At 34.7% G+C, this 22,662-nt stretch overlaps 1 protein-coding gene across 1 annotated transcript in view; it reads right to left on the bottom strand.

Annotated features, from left to right (window-relative positions):
- The window catches only part of Tmem232 (transmembrane protein 232), a 254,152-nt gene that overhangs the window by 177,115 nt on the left and 54,375 nt on the right, over positions 1–22,662 (bottom strand). Inside the window, exons 8-9 of the mRNA XM_023703402.1 lie at positions 9,895–10,018; positions 8,887–9,136 (exon numbers count right to left, since the gene is read on the bottom strand). Coding sequence (XP_023559170.1) covers positions 8,887–9,136; positions 9,895–10,018 — 374 coding nt within the window. The remainder of the gene's footprint in view (positions 1–8,886; positions 9,137–9,894; positions 10,019–22,662) is intronic.

Here is a 22,662-nt window from a genome sequence, read left to right as displayed (position 1 = left end):
AGAGAGAGAGAGAGAGAGAGAGAGAGAGAGAGAGAGAGAGAGAGAGAGAGAGAAAAGAAAAAGAATAACAAAATGTATGAGGCTGCTTTTGGGAATGGTGAAAATATGTTTTAAAATCAGTGTTTATATTTTCATAACTCCATGAACATGCCATGAATAACAATTACAAAGCAAATTTATGGCATATGGATTATATTTTTTATCTGTTATTAAATCAGAGTCATGAAAAAATCTTACTCTTTCAACATCTTTTTCATATAACAGCTATCTTGCCACCATTAGGTACAAACTTAAGAGCAGCCCCCAATAGCAAAACAGGGCAGTGCAAAAAAGGGACAGAACAGGGTCCTTGGTAATGTAACTGAGCTACTGAACGATCCAGCCCTAAAACTTATTATCTCTGTGAGGAAGTATGAGTAGAAGGAGATACTTATGACTCTTTTATTCCCTTTAGTATGGAAAGCACCCGTGGGAGAAAGACAAAAATGCATGTCATCATTATTATTATTTTTGCCAATGAGGTCCTCAGGTAAAAACATTAATAATGTTTATGACAGATAAAGACAGTACCTAAAGAGCACTTTTAGTAGGATAGCCTTGGATAAAAGACCACCATAAATAAATCCCAAAGCTGTAGACAGATATGGCATAGCACCTTAAGAAGATTATGGAACATATAAAACTACAGAAAAGTAAAGCAGATACTGAATACATTAAACATTTACACTATTGTTAAGGTAAAAACTTATGCACGCTAACTACAGACTTCATCTCTAATTTTGTACTCAAAAGCTCATGCCAAAAGTGTAGTGAGAGCTAAAGAAAGATACAATACAAAGAACAGGAGCACGTAGGAACTACCATGATAGATGCTTTTATTTTCTTTATTATAGTGATAGTTTTATGAAAATGTGTGACATATGACAAAATGATCAGACTGAAGTTTAAATCTGTGTAGTTTAATGGATATCAACTATAGCTCCAAAAAGCTGTTTCACAAATCTAGGAAACACATATATTTAGCCAGCTCCCTTGTATGTAGTCATAATACAAGCATGGTATGATTTTAATATTATCTAAACTAGGAAGATTATCTCAAATTTTCTGTTAACATATACTTGTTTTTCTTTTCATTTATTTATTTATTTATTTATTTGTTTATTTATTTATTGGCCAGCTCAGCCCGCCCTGGGGGTGGGACTGGAACAGTATGTGGTGCCAGAGATGGAACCGTGGTCCCTGTATTTGCCTAATCTTGCCTAAGCAGGCACTTTAAACCACAGAGCTACATTGCCAGTCCCCTACTTATTTTTTTTTGGGGGGGGGGTGGGGGCAGTTATTTTTGTTTTCTTTTTTTGTTTGTTTTTTGGCGGAACTGGGGATTGAACTCAGGCCCTTGCGCTTGCCAGGCAAGCACTTATTCTACTAAGTTATCTCCCCAGCCCCTTCTACTTGTTTTTAAAGTAAATATTTTCCTCATACAAGAGTCTGATCTAGCAGTGAGACCCTGAACACCATGTAGACCCTTCCCTAAAAATACAAAAAAAAAGTAATAGCCACAAACTTTCTACTGAATAAGCTTCACTAAAATAAGAGATATATAAGAGATTTAATAAAGAATTATTAAAAGTTTCAATTCATCTGAGATTCAAATCAACTTTCATTTACTTTTTAAAAAAATGAATTATTACTTAGTGGTAATGTTTTTCTAGGTTAAAATGAATCACAATACAGCATGAAAAGTTATATAACAAATGGGCCATACTTCATTCACTAATATCATTGGAACATCAGTTTAGGAAATCACTCTCAAAACACAAATGAAAGTGTGTCAACACTGAATTGATAATGACTTACTTAGGTCCCACGCATCTGTCTTCACATAATAACACTGAAATAAATTATTGTAAATCTAGACAGAGACATCAACATGATAAGCTCCAGGAAAAGTAAAGCATTAATTATAAACCACATTGAAAAAAGTGTTTCCTCCTGTACTACAAAAATTACCGCAGGAAATCAGCAGTAAACAAGTAGATGGGAAGTGATAGAGAAGGGAACTAAGGTAATTATCTTCTCAAATCCAAAGGGCGTACATAGAAGGGGAAAATATTTATTTACTTTTATTGTCTGCAAGGAACTAAATTTAAGTCAAGAGTTGGAAGATATCAAAGGAAAGATTCAAACATAATATAAAAAAGAACCTAACAGTATAAAAGTAAAATGACCTGCTTTTGGTGATGGGAATTTCTACATCTCTGTTGTTAACTTTTAAGCAAAATCTGGCTATTTAGAACTTGCAAAGAGTTTAGAAGAAACACATTTCATTAGATTGAGAATTGGTAGTGATATTGATTGAGACTACTCTAAGATATTATTGTTATTTCATCCATCATCTATTCTTAAACATTTAACCCTCGTATACATGAAATTAATCAGTGTCTGCTGGTGGCCCTAAAATGTAGCACTATCAAGTTGTTTTCTTTAGGGAGTTATTTGTTTGTTTAATTCCTAACTGTTTTTGAGACAAGTCTCACTGTAGAGTTCAGGCTGCCATTGAATTCACTAACTCACTATGTAGTCCAGGATGGCCTTGAACTTGTACCAATACTCCCGCCTAATCTTCAGGACCTCTTGCTTGCTAGGCAGGCAGTGTGTCACTGAGCTACATCTCTAGCTCCACTTCCAAGTCTTCCTCTATATTCTTCAAGTTCTTTTCCAATGTCAGATAAGTTTACCTAGAAATTATCTACATAAATATCATCCATCTCTTATAAGAAACCCTTTCTTAAACTATGGCTTCAATTGTTTTTTAAGTAAACTTTGTATACAAGTGGTCAATAAGGAATCTTGGAAAAAACCCATGTCCATCAGCTGAGGAATGGATAAAGAATATGCAGGGGTTTTAATATAATAAGAGTACTACCCAGCCATAAGGGAGGATAAACTTGAGCTAGTTATAGCTAAATGGTGCACCTTGAGGCCAAACTTGTATGTGAAATGAATCAGAAACACATGTGTAAATATAGCTAGCGTGAGAAATAGAAAGTGTAAATAAGTACCAAAATGTATAGCAAAGATTGTGAAATGGGAAGAAATTGTTTAAAAACAAAAGGGGAATGGGGCCAAGAGTGGAAAAGGAAGAGAAAGAAATGGGAAAATAAAAAGGGAGAGGGGAGGAGTTGAAGGGAAAGGAATGGGAGAAGGGAGGAGTTATTAAGACCTACCTTGTAAAGGTTCAAGTTCCCTATCACTAATGTGATGATTATGACTATCTAAATTGTACCAATACATTTGAATAAAAAGGGAATTATTTGGCTCTTTCATCAAATGTTTATTAATACCATTTAAAAATATTTCTCAGTATCATTTATACCTTTATACACAGAAAAAGATCCCAGAAGCATGATATACATTACAATAGCTGTTAGAAAAAAATCCCTTCTCATAAAAATAACAGCATTGACAACTACATTACCAACCATAACACCAGTAACATTTGTTGCACTTTTACTATCCAGTGGATTATTATAACAAACTTTATATCTTCCTATGTTTATTTTTTAAAAGTTTTTCATACAAATGGGACTCTTAAAATAATGATCAGATTTTAAAAAGATAAGTTGTAACAGTTAAATAAGATTGTAAGATATAAGTAACAAAATTAAAATATCAGCTCATGTAACTTTAAATATTTTTCATTCTAAATAGAACTTACTTTTGAGAGGTAAAGTTCTGAGGAAGAATCATTTCAGTTAATAAAGCAGAATTTCTACGCATTTATAATAGCTTCTCGGCAAGGGAGATCCACCTTTTCCAGTAATCATACTAAATAGGCTGTCAAGGGGGTAACAGTTTTGTAATCCACTATTTTCTGAGGTAGCAGGGAACTGACACTCCCTGTTTTGATTATATACATAGGACAAGTCACAAGAAATCATTTTCTCTATATGGAAAAATAATTCAGTAATGCTACAATCTACCCTGAACAGCAATGGTATATTTTTTAATTCCTAATGGTCAATTGGTGAACTACCTGACAATATATGTCAAGCATGGCTGTTCATAATAGTAACTGATTCATGGAGCCAAAGGTTCAGTGGAAACTTGAAGAGCATATCAGAAGTTTTCTTGCAGTATGGTATAGTCTTTGATTTTGACAAGGAGGAAGAAAATTGCAGGACACATCCCTGAGAAGTGTTTAATCAAGTTGTCTTCAGATTATCAAGTTACTTTGATCATTTCCTAAAGAAAACTCAAGAATTCTGTGAGAACTGAGGGGTTCAAAATGCTCAGAAAGTTCAATGATTCAAATCCCACTAGCATTGTTTATGGCTTATATAAGAAATTTTGTACTACAGAAATAGGTTGGCCTCTGTCTATATAAAAAGCAGTTTTGATACATCTTTTCTTCTTATTTCAGATCAAATCTTTAATAGCAACCCAGGGATATAAATAATGACCTGTCCATTTGTGTTGAGAAAACACTGACAAACTACTGGTTAATCATTTCATTGCTGAGTTCAAGAGCAATCACAAGAATAACATCAGTAAATGCAATATCGTCTACCGACTCTGCCATTCATATCAATGAACAATGAAGACCTTCTTCTAGAATCCAGCCTGTTAGCAATTATTGCCTTTTATCTCCATCCTTGTCCATTTAAAGAATAAAATGCTGAATATATGAGATCTGTAAAGATCTGTAACATTACCTGCTGATTGGTCCACAATACTGCCTACTGGTTGATACAATAAGATTCAGAAACTCCTAGAAGCTTTGTTCAATGACAAATAATTACAGAGCTTTATAATTATTAATAAGACTATTGGTTATTGTACAATAACATAGATGGCCCTCTTCCTAGGGACATATATGAAAGTCTCAATATTTTCTGGTTTTAGATGTTATGTTTTTCCCTTGGTACTGAATTCAAACCAAACAGAAATAAGAATTCTCACTCAGATCAATACAGGTTACTATATGCTTGACAAATCTGAGCTCACATTTAATCATTATGGAAATGCAAATCAAAACAACTCTGAGATTCCATCTTATACCAGTCAGAGTGGCTAGCAACAAGAGTTAAAAAGAAAAGTGACACATCTCTTCAAAGAAAGGCAACTGTTGAGATGTGTGGAGAAAACGAACTTTTCTACATTATTTTTGAGAATGTAAACTAGTACAATTATTATGGAAATTAATATGGAGATTGTTCAAAAAGTGAAAAATAGAAAATTAATTTGATTCTATTCAGGGTAAATTCCCAAAAGCTAGATATCATACTGTAATAATATATACTCACCCATGTTTACAACAATGCAATTCATAATAGCTAAGCTCTGAAACAACCTTGATACCCACCAGTGGAAAAACAGACAAAATAGTATAGGTAGGTAAAGAATAGATAGAAAGATAGATAGTATAGCCATGCAAAATAGAATTTTATTCAGATATAAAGAATCAAATCATGTCATTTGTAGGAAACTTGATGGATCTTAACACTATAATGTTAAGTAAAAAAAAAAAAGTCAGATTCAGAAAGTTAAACATAGCGTGGTTTCTCATACAAGAAACCTAAAATGTGAATAAATTAAAGAGTTTTTTTAAAAAAGGAGAGATGATAGGAAACAGGGAGGCAGACTCTTTGGAAATAGGAAAGAGGATCAGATGTTGGGAGGAATGTAATATTCCCCAAAATGAATGTAAATTTTATGTACTGCAAACATATACCAATAAAAACTTTCAAAAAAACAATAATCATCAATAATCAAGATAGAACACCTATAAAATATACTATAAGAAAAGATATGTGAATGTGCAAAAAAGAAAGAAAATACACATAAATGACAAGTTTTCCAGTAAGTCTGCTGTTAACGCCATCATGAAGAAAAAGACTATGTGGGTGATAAAGAGTTGGGGTGTATTTCCCGGGAAACTGGGTGATAATAAGTAGACATTAACCAGGAAAACTGTCTTTCAAGAATTCACTCAAATTCTGAGCTACCAAAATAAAATCTTGCGAAGAAAATAAGAAACTTAAAAACTATCAACAATGAACAAATAAATTTGAGGAAATTATCTAATAATTAGGAAAATTTGTCAGGCTTATACGGAGACATATAATTTGGAGTGTATTGAGCATATGCAATCCCAGCACTGTGAAGTGACCAAAGGGCAGCCATCCTTTAGGGAAGCCCCCAGCTTCTGGGAGTACAGGCAGTCCTCATGGAGGAATTTCCTCTGAACCCAATATCAAAGAAATAAAGGAATCAGAAACAACTAACTTACATGGTTAGGCAAGAGCTGAAAGCCTACACTTTACAGATTAGTTTTTGTTTTGTTTTGGCTCAGTTTGGTTTGGTTTTTTGAGAAGAAGTTTAGAAACCAAGGACTGAACTACTGTATGGGAAGATTCTTGACCAATATGACTAATTAAAATGTGAATAGCAAAATAAATGAATGCTTATGGCTTCACTTAATCAATAGCATAAATATGGGAAAAATATAATTTGTGTACTAAACAAGATAGATATGTTTCAATTTTTAACAAGTAAAAAGAAAAAAAATACTGCCATTATGAAAAGCAGGAAATGGGCAAGCAAGCAAATGGTACTCAGATGTGATGGGTTCCAAAGTGTGAATTAAAGCAAAAGAGTACTGAATGAAGTTTAAAAAGTGAGAAAGTTCTTAGGAATGAAATTAATATCTGCCACTGAATTATTATTTAAAATTAAATGCAACCATAATTTCCCCCAAATCAGAAAATTATGTTTCTGAAGAAAAACAATTTTGATTCACTCTATAATTTCGAAATCCTATAATTCATTGAAATTCAGTGATTTATTTAATTACATGATAAATCCACTATCATTATTTGGCTACCCATTACATGCTACTATGTTAGATTCTTGGTTAATACAAATATAATTCTGAAATGCCTCTGTTATCTCAAAACTTCACCAAAGCCAGAGTCATAAATAGCAAACTAAAACAATATATAAATTATAATGATTTTCATAATAAACATATCAAGTTTACTCAATGTGAAAGAACTTTGCAAAACAGTATCCCTTTATTATCCTTTTTAAAATAATAGTATTTTAGGGTCGGCTGTATAGCTCAGGTTAATAAGCCCTTGCTTAGATAAGTGCAGGGGCCAGGGTTTGATCCCTGGCATGACATGCCATGCTGGCCTCACCCCAGGGTGTGCTGAGCCAGCAAAGGAGTCTGGGCATAATGGCACATGCCTGTAATCCCAGAACTAGGGAGGCAGAAATCAGGAGGATCACTACGGGTCTGAGCTGCATACTGAGACCCTACACACACACACACACACACACACAAAAAAAAAAAAAAAAAACCCTTAAAAATAATAGTAGTTTAGTTCCTCTCCCATAAACATAGTAGTAAAATTACCTTTAGTTTTTTTTTTTTGTTTGTTTTGTTTTGTTTTTTTTGTTTTTTTTTTTTTTGGTTTTTTTTTTTTTTGCGGAACCGGGGATTGAACTCAGGCCCTTGTGCTTGCCAGGGAAGCGCTTATTCCACTGAGCCATCTCCCCAGCCCCACCTTTAGTTTTGAGAAGAAAAATAGACACTTTTTGATAGAATGTAAGAGAGTTGTGAAGGACATATAATATTTCAGGACATGAATGGAGAGAAACTCTCTGGATGGGTAAAGAACAAGAAACAGATGCATGGAGAAAATGGAGAAGCAAAGACGTACTGTTCTATGGGGAAAACAATAAAAAATCAAGAGGAAATAAACTTCATATACATTTGTTTTGCCCTTCCTTCTTTTTTTATTTTCTCCATAACAGCTGTATTAGTTGATACATTGTGTCAACTTGAAAAGTTCAGAAGTTTAATTAAGTGACTCAGCAGAGAGCCTGGATTCTTAGTTTGTAAACATCCTCATCCTGTGCAAGAGGAGGGCATGGATGCTGTGTGAGTTCTATACCCCCAACCCAGGGGAGCTTATGTATAAGGAGGAGACAGAGGTTGGCTAGAAGCTGCAGCTGCTGCCCTTCCCTTTGCTCTTTGCTGTTTTCTGCTGCCATGAATTGATTCTCTCTGCCATCAACCACTCTGCCTGGGAGCCAGCCAAGTACAGACTGAAACCTCCACAAACTGTGAGCTAAATAAACCTTTCCTTCCTTAATTTGGGGTGTTGGGTATTTTGTCCCAGCAATGAGTGAAAAGTAACTGCGACAAAGACCATTGTTGAATTCTTATCATCTTGTTTAGTGCAATTCTGTATCATTGCTAATGTTCTTTTCACTACTTCTTATTCTCTTGAAGCGTTTTAAGAAATGAGCAAATAAAGACACCTCACAATTTTTTCTTTGCAAGTTATATACGAATCACGAATCAACAGACTCTGAGTTTCCATAGAAAATTTTCATCTAAAACATATTCCTTCTAGAAAGAAAGAAGGGGAAAATACATATTTATGTATATACATAAGATAGCTTGGATAATTGTACTGTTGATTTCTACTAGTGTATGGAAAGGAGCAGTTAATGCTTAAGTGCTTAAAATTATCTTTCTTCTTTTAATTTCTCATAGCTTTTTTAAAATCAATTTTGCATGCTTATATCTGGTAATCTAAACAACTAATTTGAAGACAGAATTATGGAATATAACAATCATTTTGGAATATCTATTATTTTGTTTAGTGAAATTCCATCTCATTTCTTTATTTTTATAATTTTTATTCTCTTTAGAAATGAAAAATAAGCAAAAAACATTCTTTCTAGTCAGTTCAACTGAAGTTAAAGTTATGCCTCACTTCTAAATTTTAACTTTCTGTTAAACACTATTACTATATATAAACAAGGACACCTAAATGTGTTAGCCTTCAAAATGAAAAGCAATCTACTTACAATTATCTGATATTTTTGATGAGAAGAATTCCAAAAGATTTAAAATACTTGTTGTCTGCAATTCTGGCTGTTCTGATTTGTCAATAAGTAGAATATTTTTGTGAGGACATTCACACCCACAGAGACCAACAAAGGCTGTTTTCCGCAAATCAGATGTGGCTGCATATAAACAGATCTCCGCAATGGTCGTTGTGTACATATGAACTATATTCCAGGCCCAGGAAAGATCTTCTCCTGTGGGCCATTTCTCCTGAAATAAGAAAATAGGCATTATGCAATCAAAGTACACTTTGTCATCATTAAGAACTATCTGGCACATGTAAAACAGAAATATCTTCAAATTTTCGGGAATTGTTAGAAGATCAAAATAAACTGACATTCCTAAATATTTTTAAACTTATTTAAAAACCAATTTTGCCTTAGACTGGTTGCAGTAAGCATAGTTCCAAAAGGAAAAGACTTGAATTTATTTGGAATTCAATGGAATATAAATTAATCCAGTGAAATGCATTACATATTATACTAGAAAATAATCCTTTCTAGACTATAGTATTTTCATATATTTTTCATAGACATGCAAAAATATTTATGTCTTTGAAAGAAGAATTTGTATCCCAAGAATCTTGAAACAACTCAATAATTCAATTCTGGCAATTTATTCCAAAGACAGACATACATGGCAAAGAGATTTTATGTATAAGAATACCACAACAAAATGTAATTAATTATCAACAATTAAAAACAGATTTAATGATTAAAATTAGATGAAAAATTAAAGTATCTCATACTAAATATAAACTTTAATAAGAAGTCAGAAAATGGAACATATTCATGATAAATAGTAAATGTTATGGCATATGAATGTTTATATTTATATTAAAATAAAATAATTATAATGAAGTTTTGCACATCCTATTTGCCAATAGTCATACTATTTAAATAAAAGCAAAAATTGAATGTTTCTATTGAGGTCATTTTTTTCATTTAAATTAGCAAGGCTGTTGTTACCTGTTTCTCAACAGCCATAATGCTTAAAAGAAAATCTCTCATGAGGTCCATTAAAGTTTTCAAGCAGGTCATATTTAATTTGGCAGCTTCTCCAAGGACCAACAAGGCCAGTACTAAATCCAACCTGAATGATGAAGACATCACAAACACTTAATGAAAACTAATAATAATAAACAGTTTTTAATGAAAATGTAATAGCTCAGAGGAAATTAATATTTGGAATAGCAGGTACATTTATTTTCAATAAAGATTGGAATAGGTTGACACTGATTAAGAAAAAAAATCTACAAGGAAGATCAACATTTTGTCAAGATATTTGTGTTCAGAATAATGCTCTGAAAAACACTGGGAGAACCAAATCCTACAAATAATCACATTTCTTCATAGATCCTTCCTGACAGAACCCGCAGGGGCTCTGGTCCTACAGAGTGCCCTCACACTCCACAAGAGGTTTGTGTTTTAATTTACTGCAACTGATACCAAGGGATGAATTTAAAGAGTGTTTTCTTCTCAAAATAATGAACAAATAAAAAAATAAAATGGTTCTACCAGGTGTTCCAAAAGTTTGGTGGTATTTGAATTTACAAAAAGTGCAATTTCTCAAAGTAAAATTAGTTTCAAATCAATAAAATACTGTTACCTATTTTTATGAAAGTATTATATAATAACTGAAATTATACCAGAACAACTGTAAGTGTATATATATATTCTGAAATTTTCAGGAAAATTATACAGTAAGTGCTATTTTTACCCAAGTGAAAGAGACATAATTCAAAACAGAACTGATAAAAATGCAAATGTAAAAATGCCTCTGCCCAAAGCTGCTTAATTGCCTTGATTTATAGATCACTAATAAACTTAAAAGTTAGTATATTTCACAGGTGTATTTAATTTTCACAACTATAATATGTCAGACTACTACAGTCTAATTCAACACCAATTTCAAAAGGGAGCATCTCTCATCATAAGAATTTAAAACAATACTACCTATTTGTGTAGCACTAGAAGTGGAACAGCCCTCTTATAATAGGATGGAGGACTGGCAAGATAGCTCAGTGGACTAAGCGCCTGCTTTGGCAAGTGCAGGGACCAGGATTCAATCCCAGGTCCTGTGTGCCACGCTGGCCCTGCCCCTGGGGCATGCTGACTGGGGACCGAGTCTGGGCATGGTGGTGCACGCCTGTAATCTCAGCACTGGGGAGACTGAAAACAGGAGGATCACTATGAGTCCCAGCTGCGTAGTGAGACCCTGTACCAAATACACAAATGAAAAAATATATAAAAATAAAGATAGAAATGACAAAAAGGAAAAGAAAATGACCAAAAGAAAGCCAGAAAGAGCTCAAAGCTTGAAGAAAGCATCTGCATTCGTACAACCCTGTTTTCCACATGCAATTTTAAACCTTTATTTGGTTAGGCAAGTTTAACTGAGTTGCTGGAACACGCAGATGGCCAAATCTTAACAGATACACTTAGCATATGCTTATGATCATAAATTTTAGAGCCAAAAAATTAAGACCTAATCCTAGCTCAGCCTATATATGTATGTGTGTGTGCGTCTGTGTAGTGTGATGTAAGACCGTAGTTCAGTCTTAATTTACTTACATATATAAAGCCAATATAGGGAAATCTATTTTTAAAAGAATTGAATAAAATATAAAATGACTAGGCTTAAAATGCTGAACTGAATTTCCTTACAAAAAGACTATCTCTTCAAAGAAAGAAAAGCATGAACTTGACAACTCTTTCTCTATAAAATTTTGGAATAACAGAAAAAAGAGGTCCGTGGAACACCAAGACATACAGTGATTCATTCCCAAAGACTTATTATAACTCAACAAAATAGCAAAGCAAGGAGGAGGAAAGTCACCAAATTGTTAAGGCATACTTTCACAGGATTATACTTTAGATTTGGCTTCCACTGTTCTATTTTAAATTTAAAAATTTTGGGGCTGAGAAGATAGCTCGGTGGTCTTAGCGCCAGGCTGGCAAGTGCAAGGACCCAAGTTTGATCCCTGGTACACATGCCGAGTAGGCCACACCAAGCCATCCACCAAAACCTGTCATGGTGGCACATGCCTGTAATCCCAGTGCTGGGAAGGCTGAGACAAGAGGACCACTATGAGTTCAAACTGTATAGTGAGACCCTGAACCAAGGAAACGAATACATATTTTTAAATAAATAAATTTTATTTAAAATTTTATCTAACCTATAGCACTCTTATTAAAACGTGGATTCAAATCAATTCATCCAGGCTGGGGAGATGGCTCAGTGGAATAAGTGCTGCCCTGACAAGCGCAATGGCTGGAGTTCAATCCCTGGTTCCACCAACATAAAAAAAAAGAAAGAAAATAACTCATCAGCATTAGCCACCTATGGTAGAAGAGAAAGGATTCACTAGAAACACTACTGTCTATCAGTGTTGTTGACTACATTTTTTATAAGCAAAATTATCTCTGCTAAAAGTAGAATCAAAATATCAATGAAATAGAGTTTGTTAAAAATCAAAACTCAAAATCAATGTACACAGAGAGAATTCAAGTTGCATTAGACTAGAAACTTTAACCCTGCAGCATCTTCTTTGTGAACTTGTTAGAATGTAAAAGGCTCATCTATTGGTACACTGACTTGGCTTCACAAGGCCATCAAGTCATGCACCGTACGTAGCTCATAGCTGCTATTGAGTCTACCTAATTGTGTAACCAGAGCCAGAGCTCACTGGCTTTTTAAAACAGGTAGCTAGTGTGTACACGCGCGCACACACACACACACACACACACCTTTTTAAATTAGAACATCAGACTCCAAAAGTTTTCTTTATTCCTCTATACCTATTTCCTCAATGAGCAGAATGTCACTTTAAAAAAAAAAAAGCAAAATGAACCCAATTAGTCACAAATTTAATGTTGGCATCTATAAAAATGCATGGATTTTGGCCACCATAATTTAAGAAAAACACTAAGCACTGGGAGGCAGAAGTTGGGAACACATGTGGACATGGACTGGTCAACAGGAAGCCCTCAGAAAGTACAGAGCAACAGCTGTCACTGCTGTGCACCACTCCAGAGGGGACTCCGTTAAGCTGAGCAGGGTGCTCCTGCCTCCTGATATGTTCAAGAGGTCAAGAGCAGATGCCAGCTACCTACCACAGGACAAACGAGCCCCTAAAGGAAAATCCTATAGTGAAAAGTAATCAGGAAAGGAAGAGAACAGTTGACTTCGAATACTACACAGTACAATAAGTTAGGGCTTAGATAGCAACATTTGAAGATTTGAAGTGCGAATTTTTAAAACTGTGATCCTAGAAATGTACCAGGCAAAATGCACCTATTGTTTTTAAAAGAAGAATGAGTAGATGTTATATTACACTGAGGACTGTCTATATTCAAGGTCTTGCCTAATAAAACAGGTAACCAATGTCTTTTCTCAGAAATGTATACAAGACAACCAAAAACATTAGTAGTATTATTTAATGGTTTAGAAAGAGGAAATTCTAATTGTAAATGCCTGCAAGTGAGTCTGGAAAAATAAATAAATATTTAAGCACAAGATAGTGTATTTTAAATAATTAAAATGCTACAAGGAATTAAAGTTGTTTTTTGGTTGGGGGGGCGGTTGTTACAGGGTCTCACTACACAGTTCAGACTCGTAGTGATCCTTCTGTCTAAAACTCCCCAGCAGTGGGATTACCGGTGCGCACCACCATGCCTAGTCTCAGGGCCTGCACAGTGCGCCCAGGCTCTGGGGCCAGCACAGCCTGCAGTGCTGGGGTTCGACCTCAGGTCCTTGCACTTGCCAGACAGGTGCTTAGACCATTGAGCTTTCTCCCCAGCCCTCAAATTCATATAAATAGACTAAGAAAGGAACGATCACATAAACAGGAGTTTCCATTTTCAAGGCATGTGGAGAAAGTAGTCAGTATTCTTTCTTAAATTTGATCGTTAAAAAAATGATTTGAAATAATTTATCTCTTTCCAGTGTCTATTTTTTGCTACCTGGAAGAGACAGACAACGTGAAACATCTAGTCTTGAGCCTGACTCTTGAAAAGATCCTTTCTCTGTCTTATTAGAATTCCTTTCTGAAGCTCAGGGAAGCCAGTGAGAGAGAAGGAAGAGACGGAGTGAGATGGCAGTGACTTTGTTTCACCAAGGAAGACATGGATCACTAAGGGACTGTCCCTGCAGTCAGCCCATTAAGCACTGCAGGCTGTCAGGTAACAATCTTAGTAAGAGGACCTTTCAGCTATTCTCGTTCTCTTTTGTCTAATATTGAGGTAAGTTTTGAGACATTAATTGGGATGTTAACTTCTATGCCATATAACAAATGCTCATTAGGCAAATTGAAGGTGTACAAAGATACAATTACATTTAAGTTGTAATCCTGGCAGCAGATGGGATGACTCAGACTACTGATGGAAAAACTCAAGGCAAGGACAGCAGTTAAAAATCTACAGTGGTCATGAAGCAACAGGGATCCCAGCCCATGCTGTGGCAGTGGGAACAGGAAATGGCCAAGAAGTTCTAAAGTGTGGTCAGTTATCTGCAACACTGTCAAAAGAATGGGTTACATGGAGAAAATGATATGGGACAGATAAGGTATCTAATTTTATTATCTTAAGCAGAAGACATCGAGGAAGAAATTCAGCAGGCGAGATGTCTGAAAGAGGGAAAATTGGTTCAAATCTGACCTAGCAGAATATACAGTATCTTGAAAAGAATTAAAGTGTAAAAAGTGCCTTTGTATTATGTGTCATATTTAAATTTCTCACAAACTCTTTCTGTATAACTGCTACACAGGCTGATTTATGGGGGTAAGTAATTTGTTCAAAATTACAGTGGTAGCTAAGAATAGGTCTAAAACTCATGCTTTCTGCTATAGGGTTGAAGCTTTTTTCACTAAATGATGACGCAGCAGAGCATAATCTGCGCATTTATCCTTCATAGAACCAAGTGGTTGTAAGTGGCACAGAGGATTAAGATATCAATAAGAAATTCAGGATGCATGAAGAGGAAAGAAGAAAAATTAATTTTAAAAAAGAGGAAACAAGAAAATGAATGAAGAGACATCTCAACTCGTGAGCAACGAAAGAGGACTCCTAATGCAAATTTTTATTTGAATACTTTCAGTTACAATAAGAATGTTAAAGAATACTGTTTTAATAATACTACAAGGACATAGACAATATAAATGTCAATGACCTGGCTGGAAAGCTGAAGCCTTGTTCCCTATACAAAGGAGTTGATTCTCTGGTTCATTTTGATGCAAACACAAATACTGTATGTCTGAGAAACATTTGCCATGCTGATTTAGTTTTAAATTATCTAGGCTTTTTGGAACTCATTCATGGAGCATATTAAATTGGCTATTTTGTTTTGGAAGATATAATTTTATATGTTATAGTGCTCCACTGAAATGTCACACTGCATTTCTTCGCAGTCTTCATTGGCCAATAATTCAATTATAAACACTATTCATTGCTCTCATGTAGACTAGAAAGCCTTTTGCACTGGCTCAAGCTATCTCCCCAGTGCAAAGAGAGCAGTTTATAAAAGGCCAAATCACAGGGTGGAGCATTGGGAATGTGGAGCATCTTACAAAATTTCACAGTATTAAGTGGAAATCTGACTTCCAGGAAGCTCTTTATCTCTAACTCCTGACAGAAAAAAACCAGTGCATGGCAACTAGGAGGGGACTCATGAATTGTCTTTTTCTCTGCTTTTTCTTTATGCTTTCATGGTTTTTTGTCTATAGTTCACTCTTTCCTTGCTTTTTTTCCTTTTATCTGCTATTTCTGTGATCGCCTTCTTTAAGTCGTTTTGGGGAACTTAAGCTAGCCCTTTTCTAGGCCTAGAAAACTTTTGCTTTTATTTTTGCTTTGTTTTTTATTCTATAGTGTTCATAAAGAGGGTTGAAGGAAATCAGGCAGGGAGATACGTGAATCATCTATAACTGACAGCATCAAAGGTAAGTAGACTGGATGTGAGGGCAATCTGGCTGCGACATCTGTCACCCCACTGATCGCCAGGGTTGATTCCACTGACCTGGCTGACTAGGCGGGTGTCCCCTTCCTCCCTCAATGCCCCATGTGTGTCCCCCTGAAGCTGTGTGCTCAGTTGAAGAGGACAACCACCCCCACAGAGGAGGACCTTTCCAAAGTCAAGGGTATGTGAGTAGCTGTGCTCCCCTGCTAGAATCTTCAAACAAGCTCTCAAAAATAAGCAGACAGAACCACTTATTTATATGGGCACAGCAATTTTTGTCTAAAATGAGACAAAATCTAGTGAGATTTTTCCTAATATCTTAATTAAGATCTCCCCTCACATTTTAAATCACTGAACATTTACTTATCAAAATGTTACTTTCCTGATATACATGGAAAATAAAATTGCTAGATTCCTCTCCCTGATGATGTTATGTGATGCTGTGGGCACTTACACAAAGGGATCACCTGTCACCATTCTAATGCTATCTTGTTTAGAAAATAGTGACAAAGTCTTACTTCTTGTTAAGCCCTGGTGCTTCAATATTTTTAATTCATTATAAGTATATTCAATTACTTTGAAGGATTGTTTTGTTTGGTTTGGTTTGGTTGTCTGTTTTCTTTTATTGAGAGTCACTTTGTGATTTATGCTGGCCTTGAACCCCCTACGTAGTCTTGGCAGGTGGACAACTCACAGCAATCCTCCCACCTCAGCCCCCTAGGTGGCGGGGTTACAGGCACACAACATCACCCCTGGCTTCAGTTAATTTTCATAAAATTTCACTCATACCCAATGGTAATTTACAGTACATGAGGACAACATTAAGTTTCAACAATGCATTTCTGATTTGACTTAGGTATTTATATCACAGCTTGTTTTATCTAGAGTAATGGCCTCCTGGTAGTTGTCCAGGCTGCTATATAACTGTCTCAGTTACTTACTGTCATGGCTGAGACAAAATGCCCAACATCCAAAGTTAAAGGAAGGATTTATTTAGCACAAAGTCTATGAAAGTTTTACTCTGTAACCAGCTGGCTCCAAGTCAGGGTGGTGTGTGGAGGAGGGGCAACTCTTCATGGCAGCAGAGGACAACAAAAACAAAAGCAAAAGAAATCAGGGGAGAGTGGTTTATTGCATATTGTCCTTCCATGGTAAGAAAGCCATCCATTCCATCCTAGAGTGGGTGAGAGAGGAGAGTGTGAGATCTGGAGGGCACCCCGCTGCTGGTCCTGTCACACTATCTCTCTGCCCTCCTCTTGCATAGGCTGAGGATGTTTAGGAAGTGAGGACCCTGGCACCCTGCTGAGTCACTTAGTCAAGGCTCTAAGCTTCTCAAATAGCCAACTTCTCAAGTTGACACAATGTCCTAGGACATGTCCTCTACACCTAGGTAGGGCATGTCCTCTTGGATGTACAGCTCCTGAGTCACTTAGTTAAGCTTCTCAGATTCTCAAATTGATATGATGCATAAACCATTACAATCAATAACAGAATTTGAAGAAGAAAAGCTAATTTTTAAAATGTTTTGCATAAGGTTATCATTTACAAACTGAAACTGCCAACTTAAAAACATTAGTGAATTTTATGGTCAACAGCTTCTGTTTATTTGAGTCGTATTTTTGAGAGTTTTCTTAGTATATGCTTGAAGTATATAATTCTATTCATCATGAGAAGATGATACATGTACATAACACTTTCTAGACTCTAGACTCAAAATAATTTTTCTAACATAATATATGTTGGTGATGGCCTGTTCAGTATAATAAACATTCTTTATTAATGGGAACATTTTTTATTAGTGCATCTTGGTAGTACCTGTCATTTTCAAGCATCTTGAGGAGTGAAAACATGTGCGTGATATGGCTCCTTTGTTTTTCAGTGCCTTTCTCTCCAATCTCTCTTCTTCATCCTCCAAATGTCCTGCCCCTATTTTCATTCTTCTTGATATTATTAATCTTGGCTCATATTTATGACATAAAATGCTCATGTTCTTTGAGGTTATTGGGTTTCTGTACATAGCACATCTTATCCAACTTATTAACCCTTCATCTCCCACTCTTCTTTTGTCCTTGGTCTCCTAAACCCCTTCCCATTTGAAAGAGCTCTGTTTGTCTCTCTATATTTTGTTGTGTTGTTTGTTGGTATTTTTCCTTATTCAAATGAGAGACACTATATGGCATATAATCTTGTGTGTCTCATTTATTTCACTCATGATTGTATTTTTCAGGTGCATCCATTTTTCTACAAATGTCTCAAATTTCTCCTTCTTTAGAGCCAAGTAGCATTCCATTGTGCATAGATATTTATAGATATTACATTTTCTTTATCAAGTACTCTGTGGATTAGTACGTAGGGTGGTGCATCTAGGCCTTAACTATTCGTTGTCCTTCTATAAGCACTGATAGCCATGTATTGCTGTAGTATGGTGTCCTTACCTCTTTGGGGAAGATCCCTAGAGGAGGGAAGGGCAGCTCATAAATGGCATGCAATTCCTAATTTTGGTTTTTTGAGAAATCTGCATAATGATTTCCACAATGGTTGTACTAGTTTATATTCCCACCAACACTATAAGAAGGTTCCTTTGCAACACAGTCTTATTAACATTTGTTATTTTTTTGCTTCTTGATGATTGCTATTTTTTCTAGTATAAGGTGTAATCTTAGTGTTGTTTTAATTTGCATTTCTCTGATGGCCAAAAATGTGGAACATTTTTTCATACATTTGTTAGACATTTGGACTTTCACCTCTGAAAAGTATTCACTCATTCCACTCTCCCATTTCTTGATTGAGTCTTTTATTTTAAGTAGTCTATTTTTTATGGTTCTTTATATATTCTAGGTATTAATCTTTTGTCTAAAGAATAGCTGGTGGATTTATTTCAATTCTGTAAGTTGTATCTTTATTATCTTATTCTTTTTCTGTGCAAGAAATTTTTAATTTGATGTAATCCCATTTGTTGATTTTTGCTACTATTTCTTATGAATATATTATTTTGTTTAGGAAATCCTTTCCTACAACCATTACTTCCAAGAGTTTTACCCATTTTATCTCACAGTAGGTTTGATTTCATTTATTTATTTATTTATATTTTGTTACCAGGGATCAAACTCAGGACCTTGTGTTTGCCAGACAGGCACTTATGCCACTGAGCTATCTCCCTCAACCCCAAAACTAGTCAATTGGGGTTTTTCATTTTGTTTTGGTGCCAGGAATTAAACTCAGGACATTGCGTATGCCAGGAAGGCACTTGTGCTGCTGAGCTATACCCTTGGCCAATGTTTCTACTTTAATGTTTAGATATTTTATTTATTTTTATTTTAGTTTAGTATATGGTAATACATATGGGTCCAACTTCAATCTTCTGTAACTGTCACCCAGTTTTCCCATGACCATTTAGTGAACAGGCTATCTTTGCTCTGACCTATACTTTTGACTCCTTTGTCAAAGATCAAATAGTTAATTTGTGGTTCTGAGGAAACAGACAAGCAAACTTGAAATTCCTCCTGCCTCCCACCCCCATGTTCCACTCATAATTGAAACTTATAGAAATAGATTGTTCACTTGAGGTGTAAAATATTTTTGACTTCACTTTGAAGTTATTTAATGACCAGAAAAAGATGCAGTAATTGACTATAATTTTTTCTACCATATCAAAGTAAATAATTTATGCTTTCATTATCAGGACAGGCCTACAATGAATAAGAATTAATAGTCCACAGACTTTTTTAATGGTGTTAAAGAAAAGTGATATACACACTTTGGGAATTCGCATGGGAAGATTAAAAATATTCTTAGTAATACTTCATATTTAATATTCTAAAATTTTTGCAAATAAAAACCATAAACTTACCTGTCTTAGTTCCTTTGACATAGAGTGAGCACTTGGTTATGTGGTAGCTGTTACTTATACAGCAAAATTTCTTCAATTAGCAGCTAAAGCATTTTACAGGCTGAGAAATCTTGGACCAATGGGTAATATTTCTGATTTTATTCACACATTTTAGTAATATAAAATACTATGTGACTCACTTAAAAAATCTGACATTCTAAAAGGGTAGAGTTTAGCATCAAAAAAAAATCTGACATCCTACAACCTGCTGTAATAGATATAATGTTTCTTATAATGTCTTACTTTCACCTTAAGTGTTAATTTGATGGGAACTCTGCTTTAAAATCATCACTTACTGGGTTCTAATAAATTAAAAATCAAACTTAAAAAACAGCTGAATTGTCTGGGGATGTTTGTATCCTTTGTTCTGTTCCACTGATCCATATGTCTGTTTTTGTTTCTAAACCATTCTGATTTTGAAAATTAAAACTATCTGACAATATTCTTTTAAGCCACCATCCTTTCCTTTCTATGATAAAAAGTCACTGTCATTCATTCATTCAATATACCCGCTGTTCATCCAGTATTTCTAAACACTTCTCTATCTGTCTCTATCTCCCCTCCTTCCCTCTCTCTCTCTCTCTCTCTCTCTCTGTCTCTCTGTCTCTGTCTCTCTGTCTCTGTCTCTGTCTCTGTCTGTCTGTCTCTCTCTCTCTCTCTCTCTGTATGTGTCTGTCTGTCAGACTGTCTCTCTCTCTCTCTGTCTCTCTGTTTCTCTCTCTCTCTCTCCCTCGCTCTCTCCTTTAATGATTCACATAATATACTCTAGGGAAAAAAGTCCAAGATTAAATAACAGTATGTCTCAAAGCAGTTATACACTAAGCAATATGTCCAGAATGACAGCAGAATGAGGCATGAGAAAAAAAAATGCTATACTGGGATAGTTAAAATCTAGCTTTAATCACTAATAAGCCAAGTAAACTTGGCCTTAGTTTCTTCAGCTTTAATAAAGAACAGTTCTACTATGACTGATCTGTAAATTCTTTCTTCATTTTTATTTTGGACAGTTTTTCTTGTTATATTCAGTTATGTTTGTAAATAATTCATTTTCAATTTGCAATCTATTAAAAAATTTTTAAAAAGACATTCAGAGCAAAAGTGCTGTTCAATAAAGATAATGTATGTGAATAAAGTCTGTAAATTAGTTAATAATAAAAAAGAACAGTTCAGTATTCTCCTCACTCCCTCAAATCTATAAAGAACTAAATAGTTTTTAAAATACTTGAGTATATACAGTCAAATTTAAACAAATCATTAGCAATTTAAATTAAATGGATGTTGCTACAACACAATAAAACTTTAAAAATTAAAGAAACATTTCATTGACTTCCAGATTTAGACATTCTTAATCATCCACTTTTACTGTTTCAGCACTTATTTAAATTGTTTAGTTGGTAATTATTAGAGTACTTGGTAAATAAATTTGACAAAGTCATGCAATAATTACTTATACACTAAGATGTAATTTCTGTTCATTTATAAAATCAAGCTAAGGTTGTGAATAGCTAAACCTGTTTCAGAGAGTGGGGAGATAGTTCAGTGGCCTAAGAGCCTGCCTGGCAATTTCAAGGACCCATGTTCAATCCCTGGTACTGCATGCCATGCGGGCCTCAAAACCAGCGTGGTCACAAGCCTGTAATCTCAGTGCTGGGGAGGCTAAAAACAGGAGGATCACTATGATTCCAGGCTGCATAGTGAGACCCTGTACTAAATAAATAAATAAATAAATAAATAAATAAATAAATAAATAGTGTCATGCTAGCCCTGCCTAAGAGGCCATTGAGAATGGCCATGAAGGTGCATGCATGTAATCCTAGTGCTTGGGAGGCTGAAAACAGGAAGATCACTAGGAGTCCAATCTGTGTAGTTAGACTCTGTACACCCTGTACTACATAATAATAATAATAATAATAACAATAATAATAACTGTTTCAGGTGTTTGTCCTGTTGAAAAATAAATGTTTGAATCCCTTATAACTTAATTCCCCAAATTAAAAATGGTTTGAATCATCTTGTCTTCAAGAATAGCCCAATTTATACCAAAGAAAACTTCTAATCTTTATTTTACATAGATTCCATGTTAAAATATACTTACTGGAATTATATAGTTATTAATATAATAAATATTCTATCTTGGTACATGTTTATTTTCCTATCTACAGATAATATCTTCAGAATCAGACATCAAAGAATAATCTTCTTTGTCTAACTGTAACACTGAGAGTGTTTCTTCCCTAAGCTGTGAAACAGCAAGTTATCTTCTAAACTAAGATATATCTAGGGAAATAGGTCATTTTTAAGCGATTCTTCAGAAATGTTTCCATGAGCTAGAATCTCACAAACTTCTATCTTCCAACTTTCATCTGGTAGGAAATACTCCACATTCTAACAAGATTTGCAGTTGAATCGAGGGATGTAGAATTTATATGAACAAAGGCTTTTGTGTAGAGTGGACTGATAAAGCTTACAAACTTTTTAAATAAAAAATATGATATCTGAGTTATCAATTTGTTATGGCAGGACAGGATAGTTATTATTATGTTAGCACTAATAAAAAGACATTCAAAACCCTGATATACATGCAGCAAATATTAGAAAAGAATACTTTCTGATAAGTTTCCTCAGAAATACTTCTTTAAAGCTCTTCAACAAATAAAAATCATATGCAATAACCCTGTTAACAGTAACCTCTATGAAGAAAATGTGAAAATCTATCCCTACAATTAAGAATATATCCACTCTTAACACTTACTAGAGGGCATTCACTTTTGTTACACATTAGAAATATGACATAGACAGAATCTTAGCATATTTCCTCCACTGATGACAAACTATATTTCATTGTTGTTATTTAACTACATGGAAAAATAAATGAGGAATGAAGTTCATATCAATT

The sequence above is a fragment of the Octodon degus genome, unplaced genomic scaffold, assembly GCF_000260255.1.
Source record: "Octodon degus isolate 3935 unplaced genomic scaffold, OctDeg1.0 scaffold00169, whole genome shotgun sequence".
NCBI lineage: Eukaryota > Metazoa > Chordata > Mammalia > Rodentia > Octodontidae > Octodon > Octodon degus.
The sequence above is the reverse complement of the archived record's forward strand: the minus strand, read 5'-3'. Positions and strand labels throughout refer to the sequence as shown.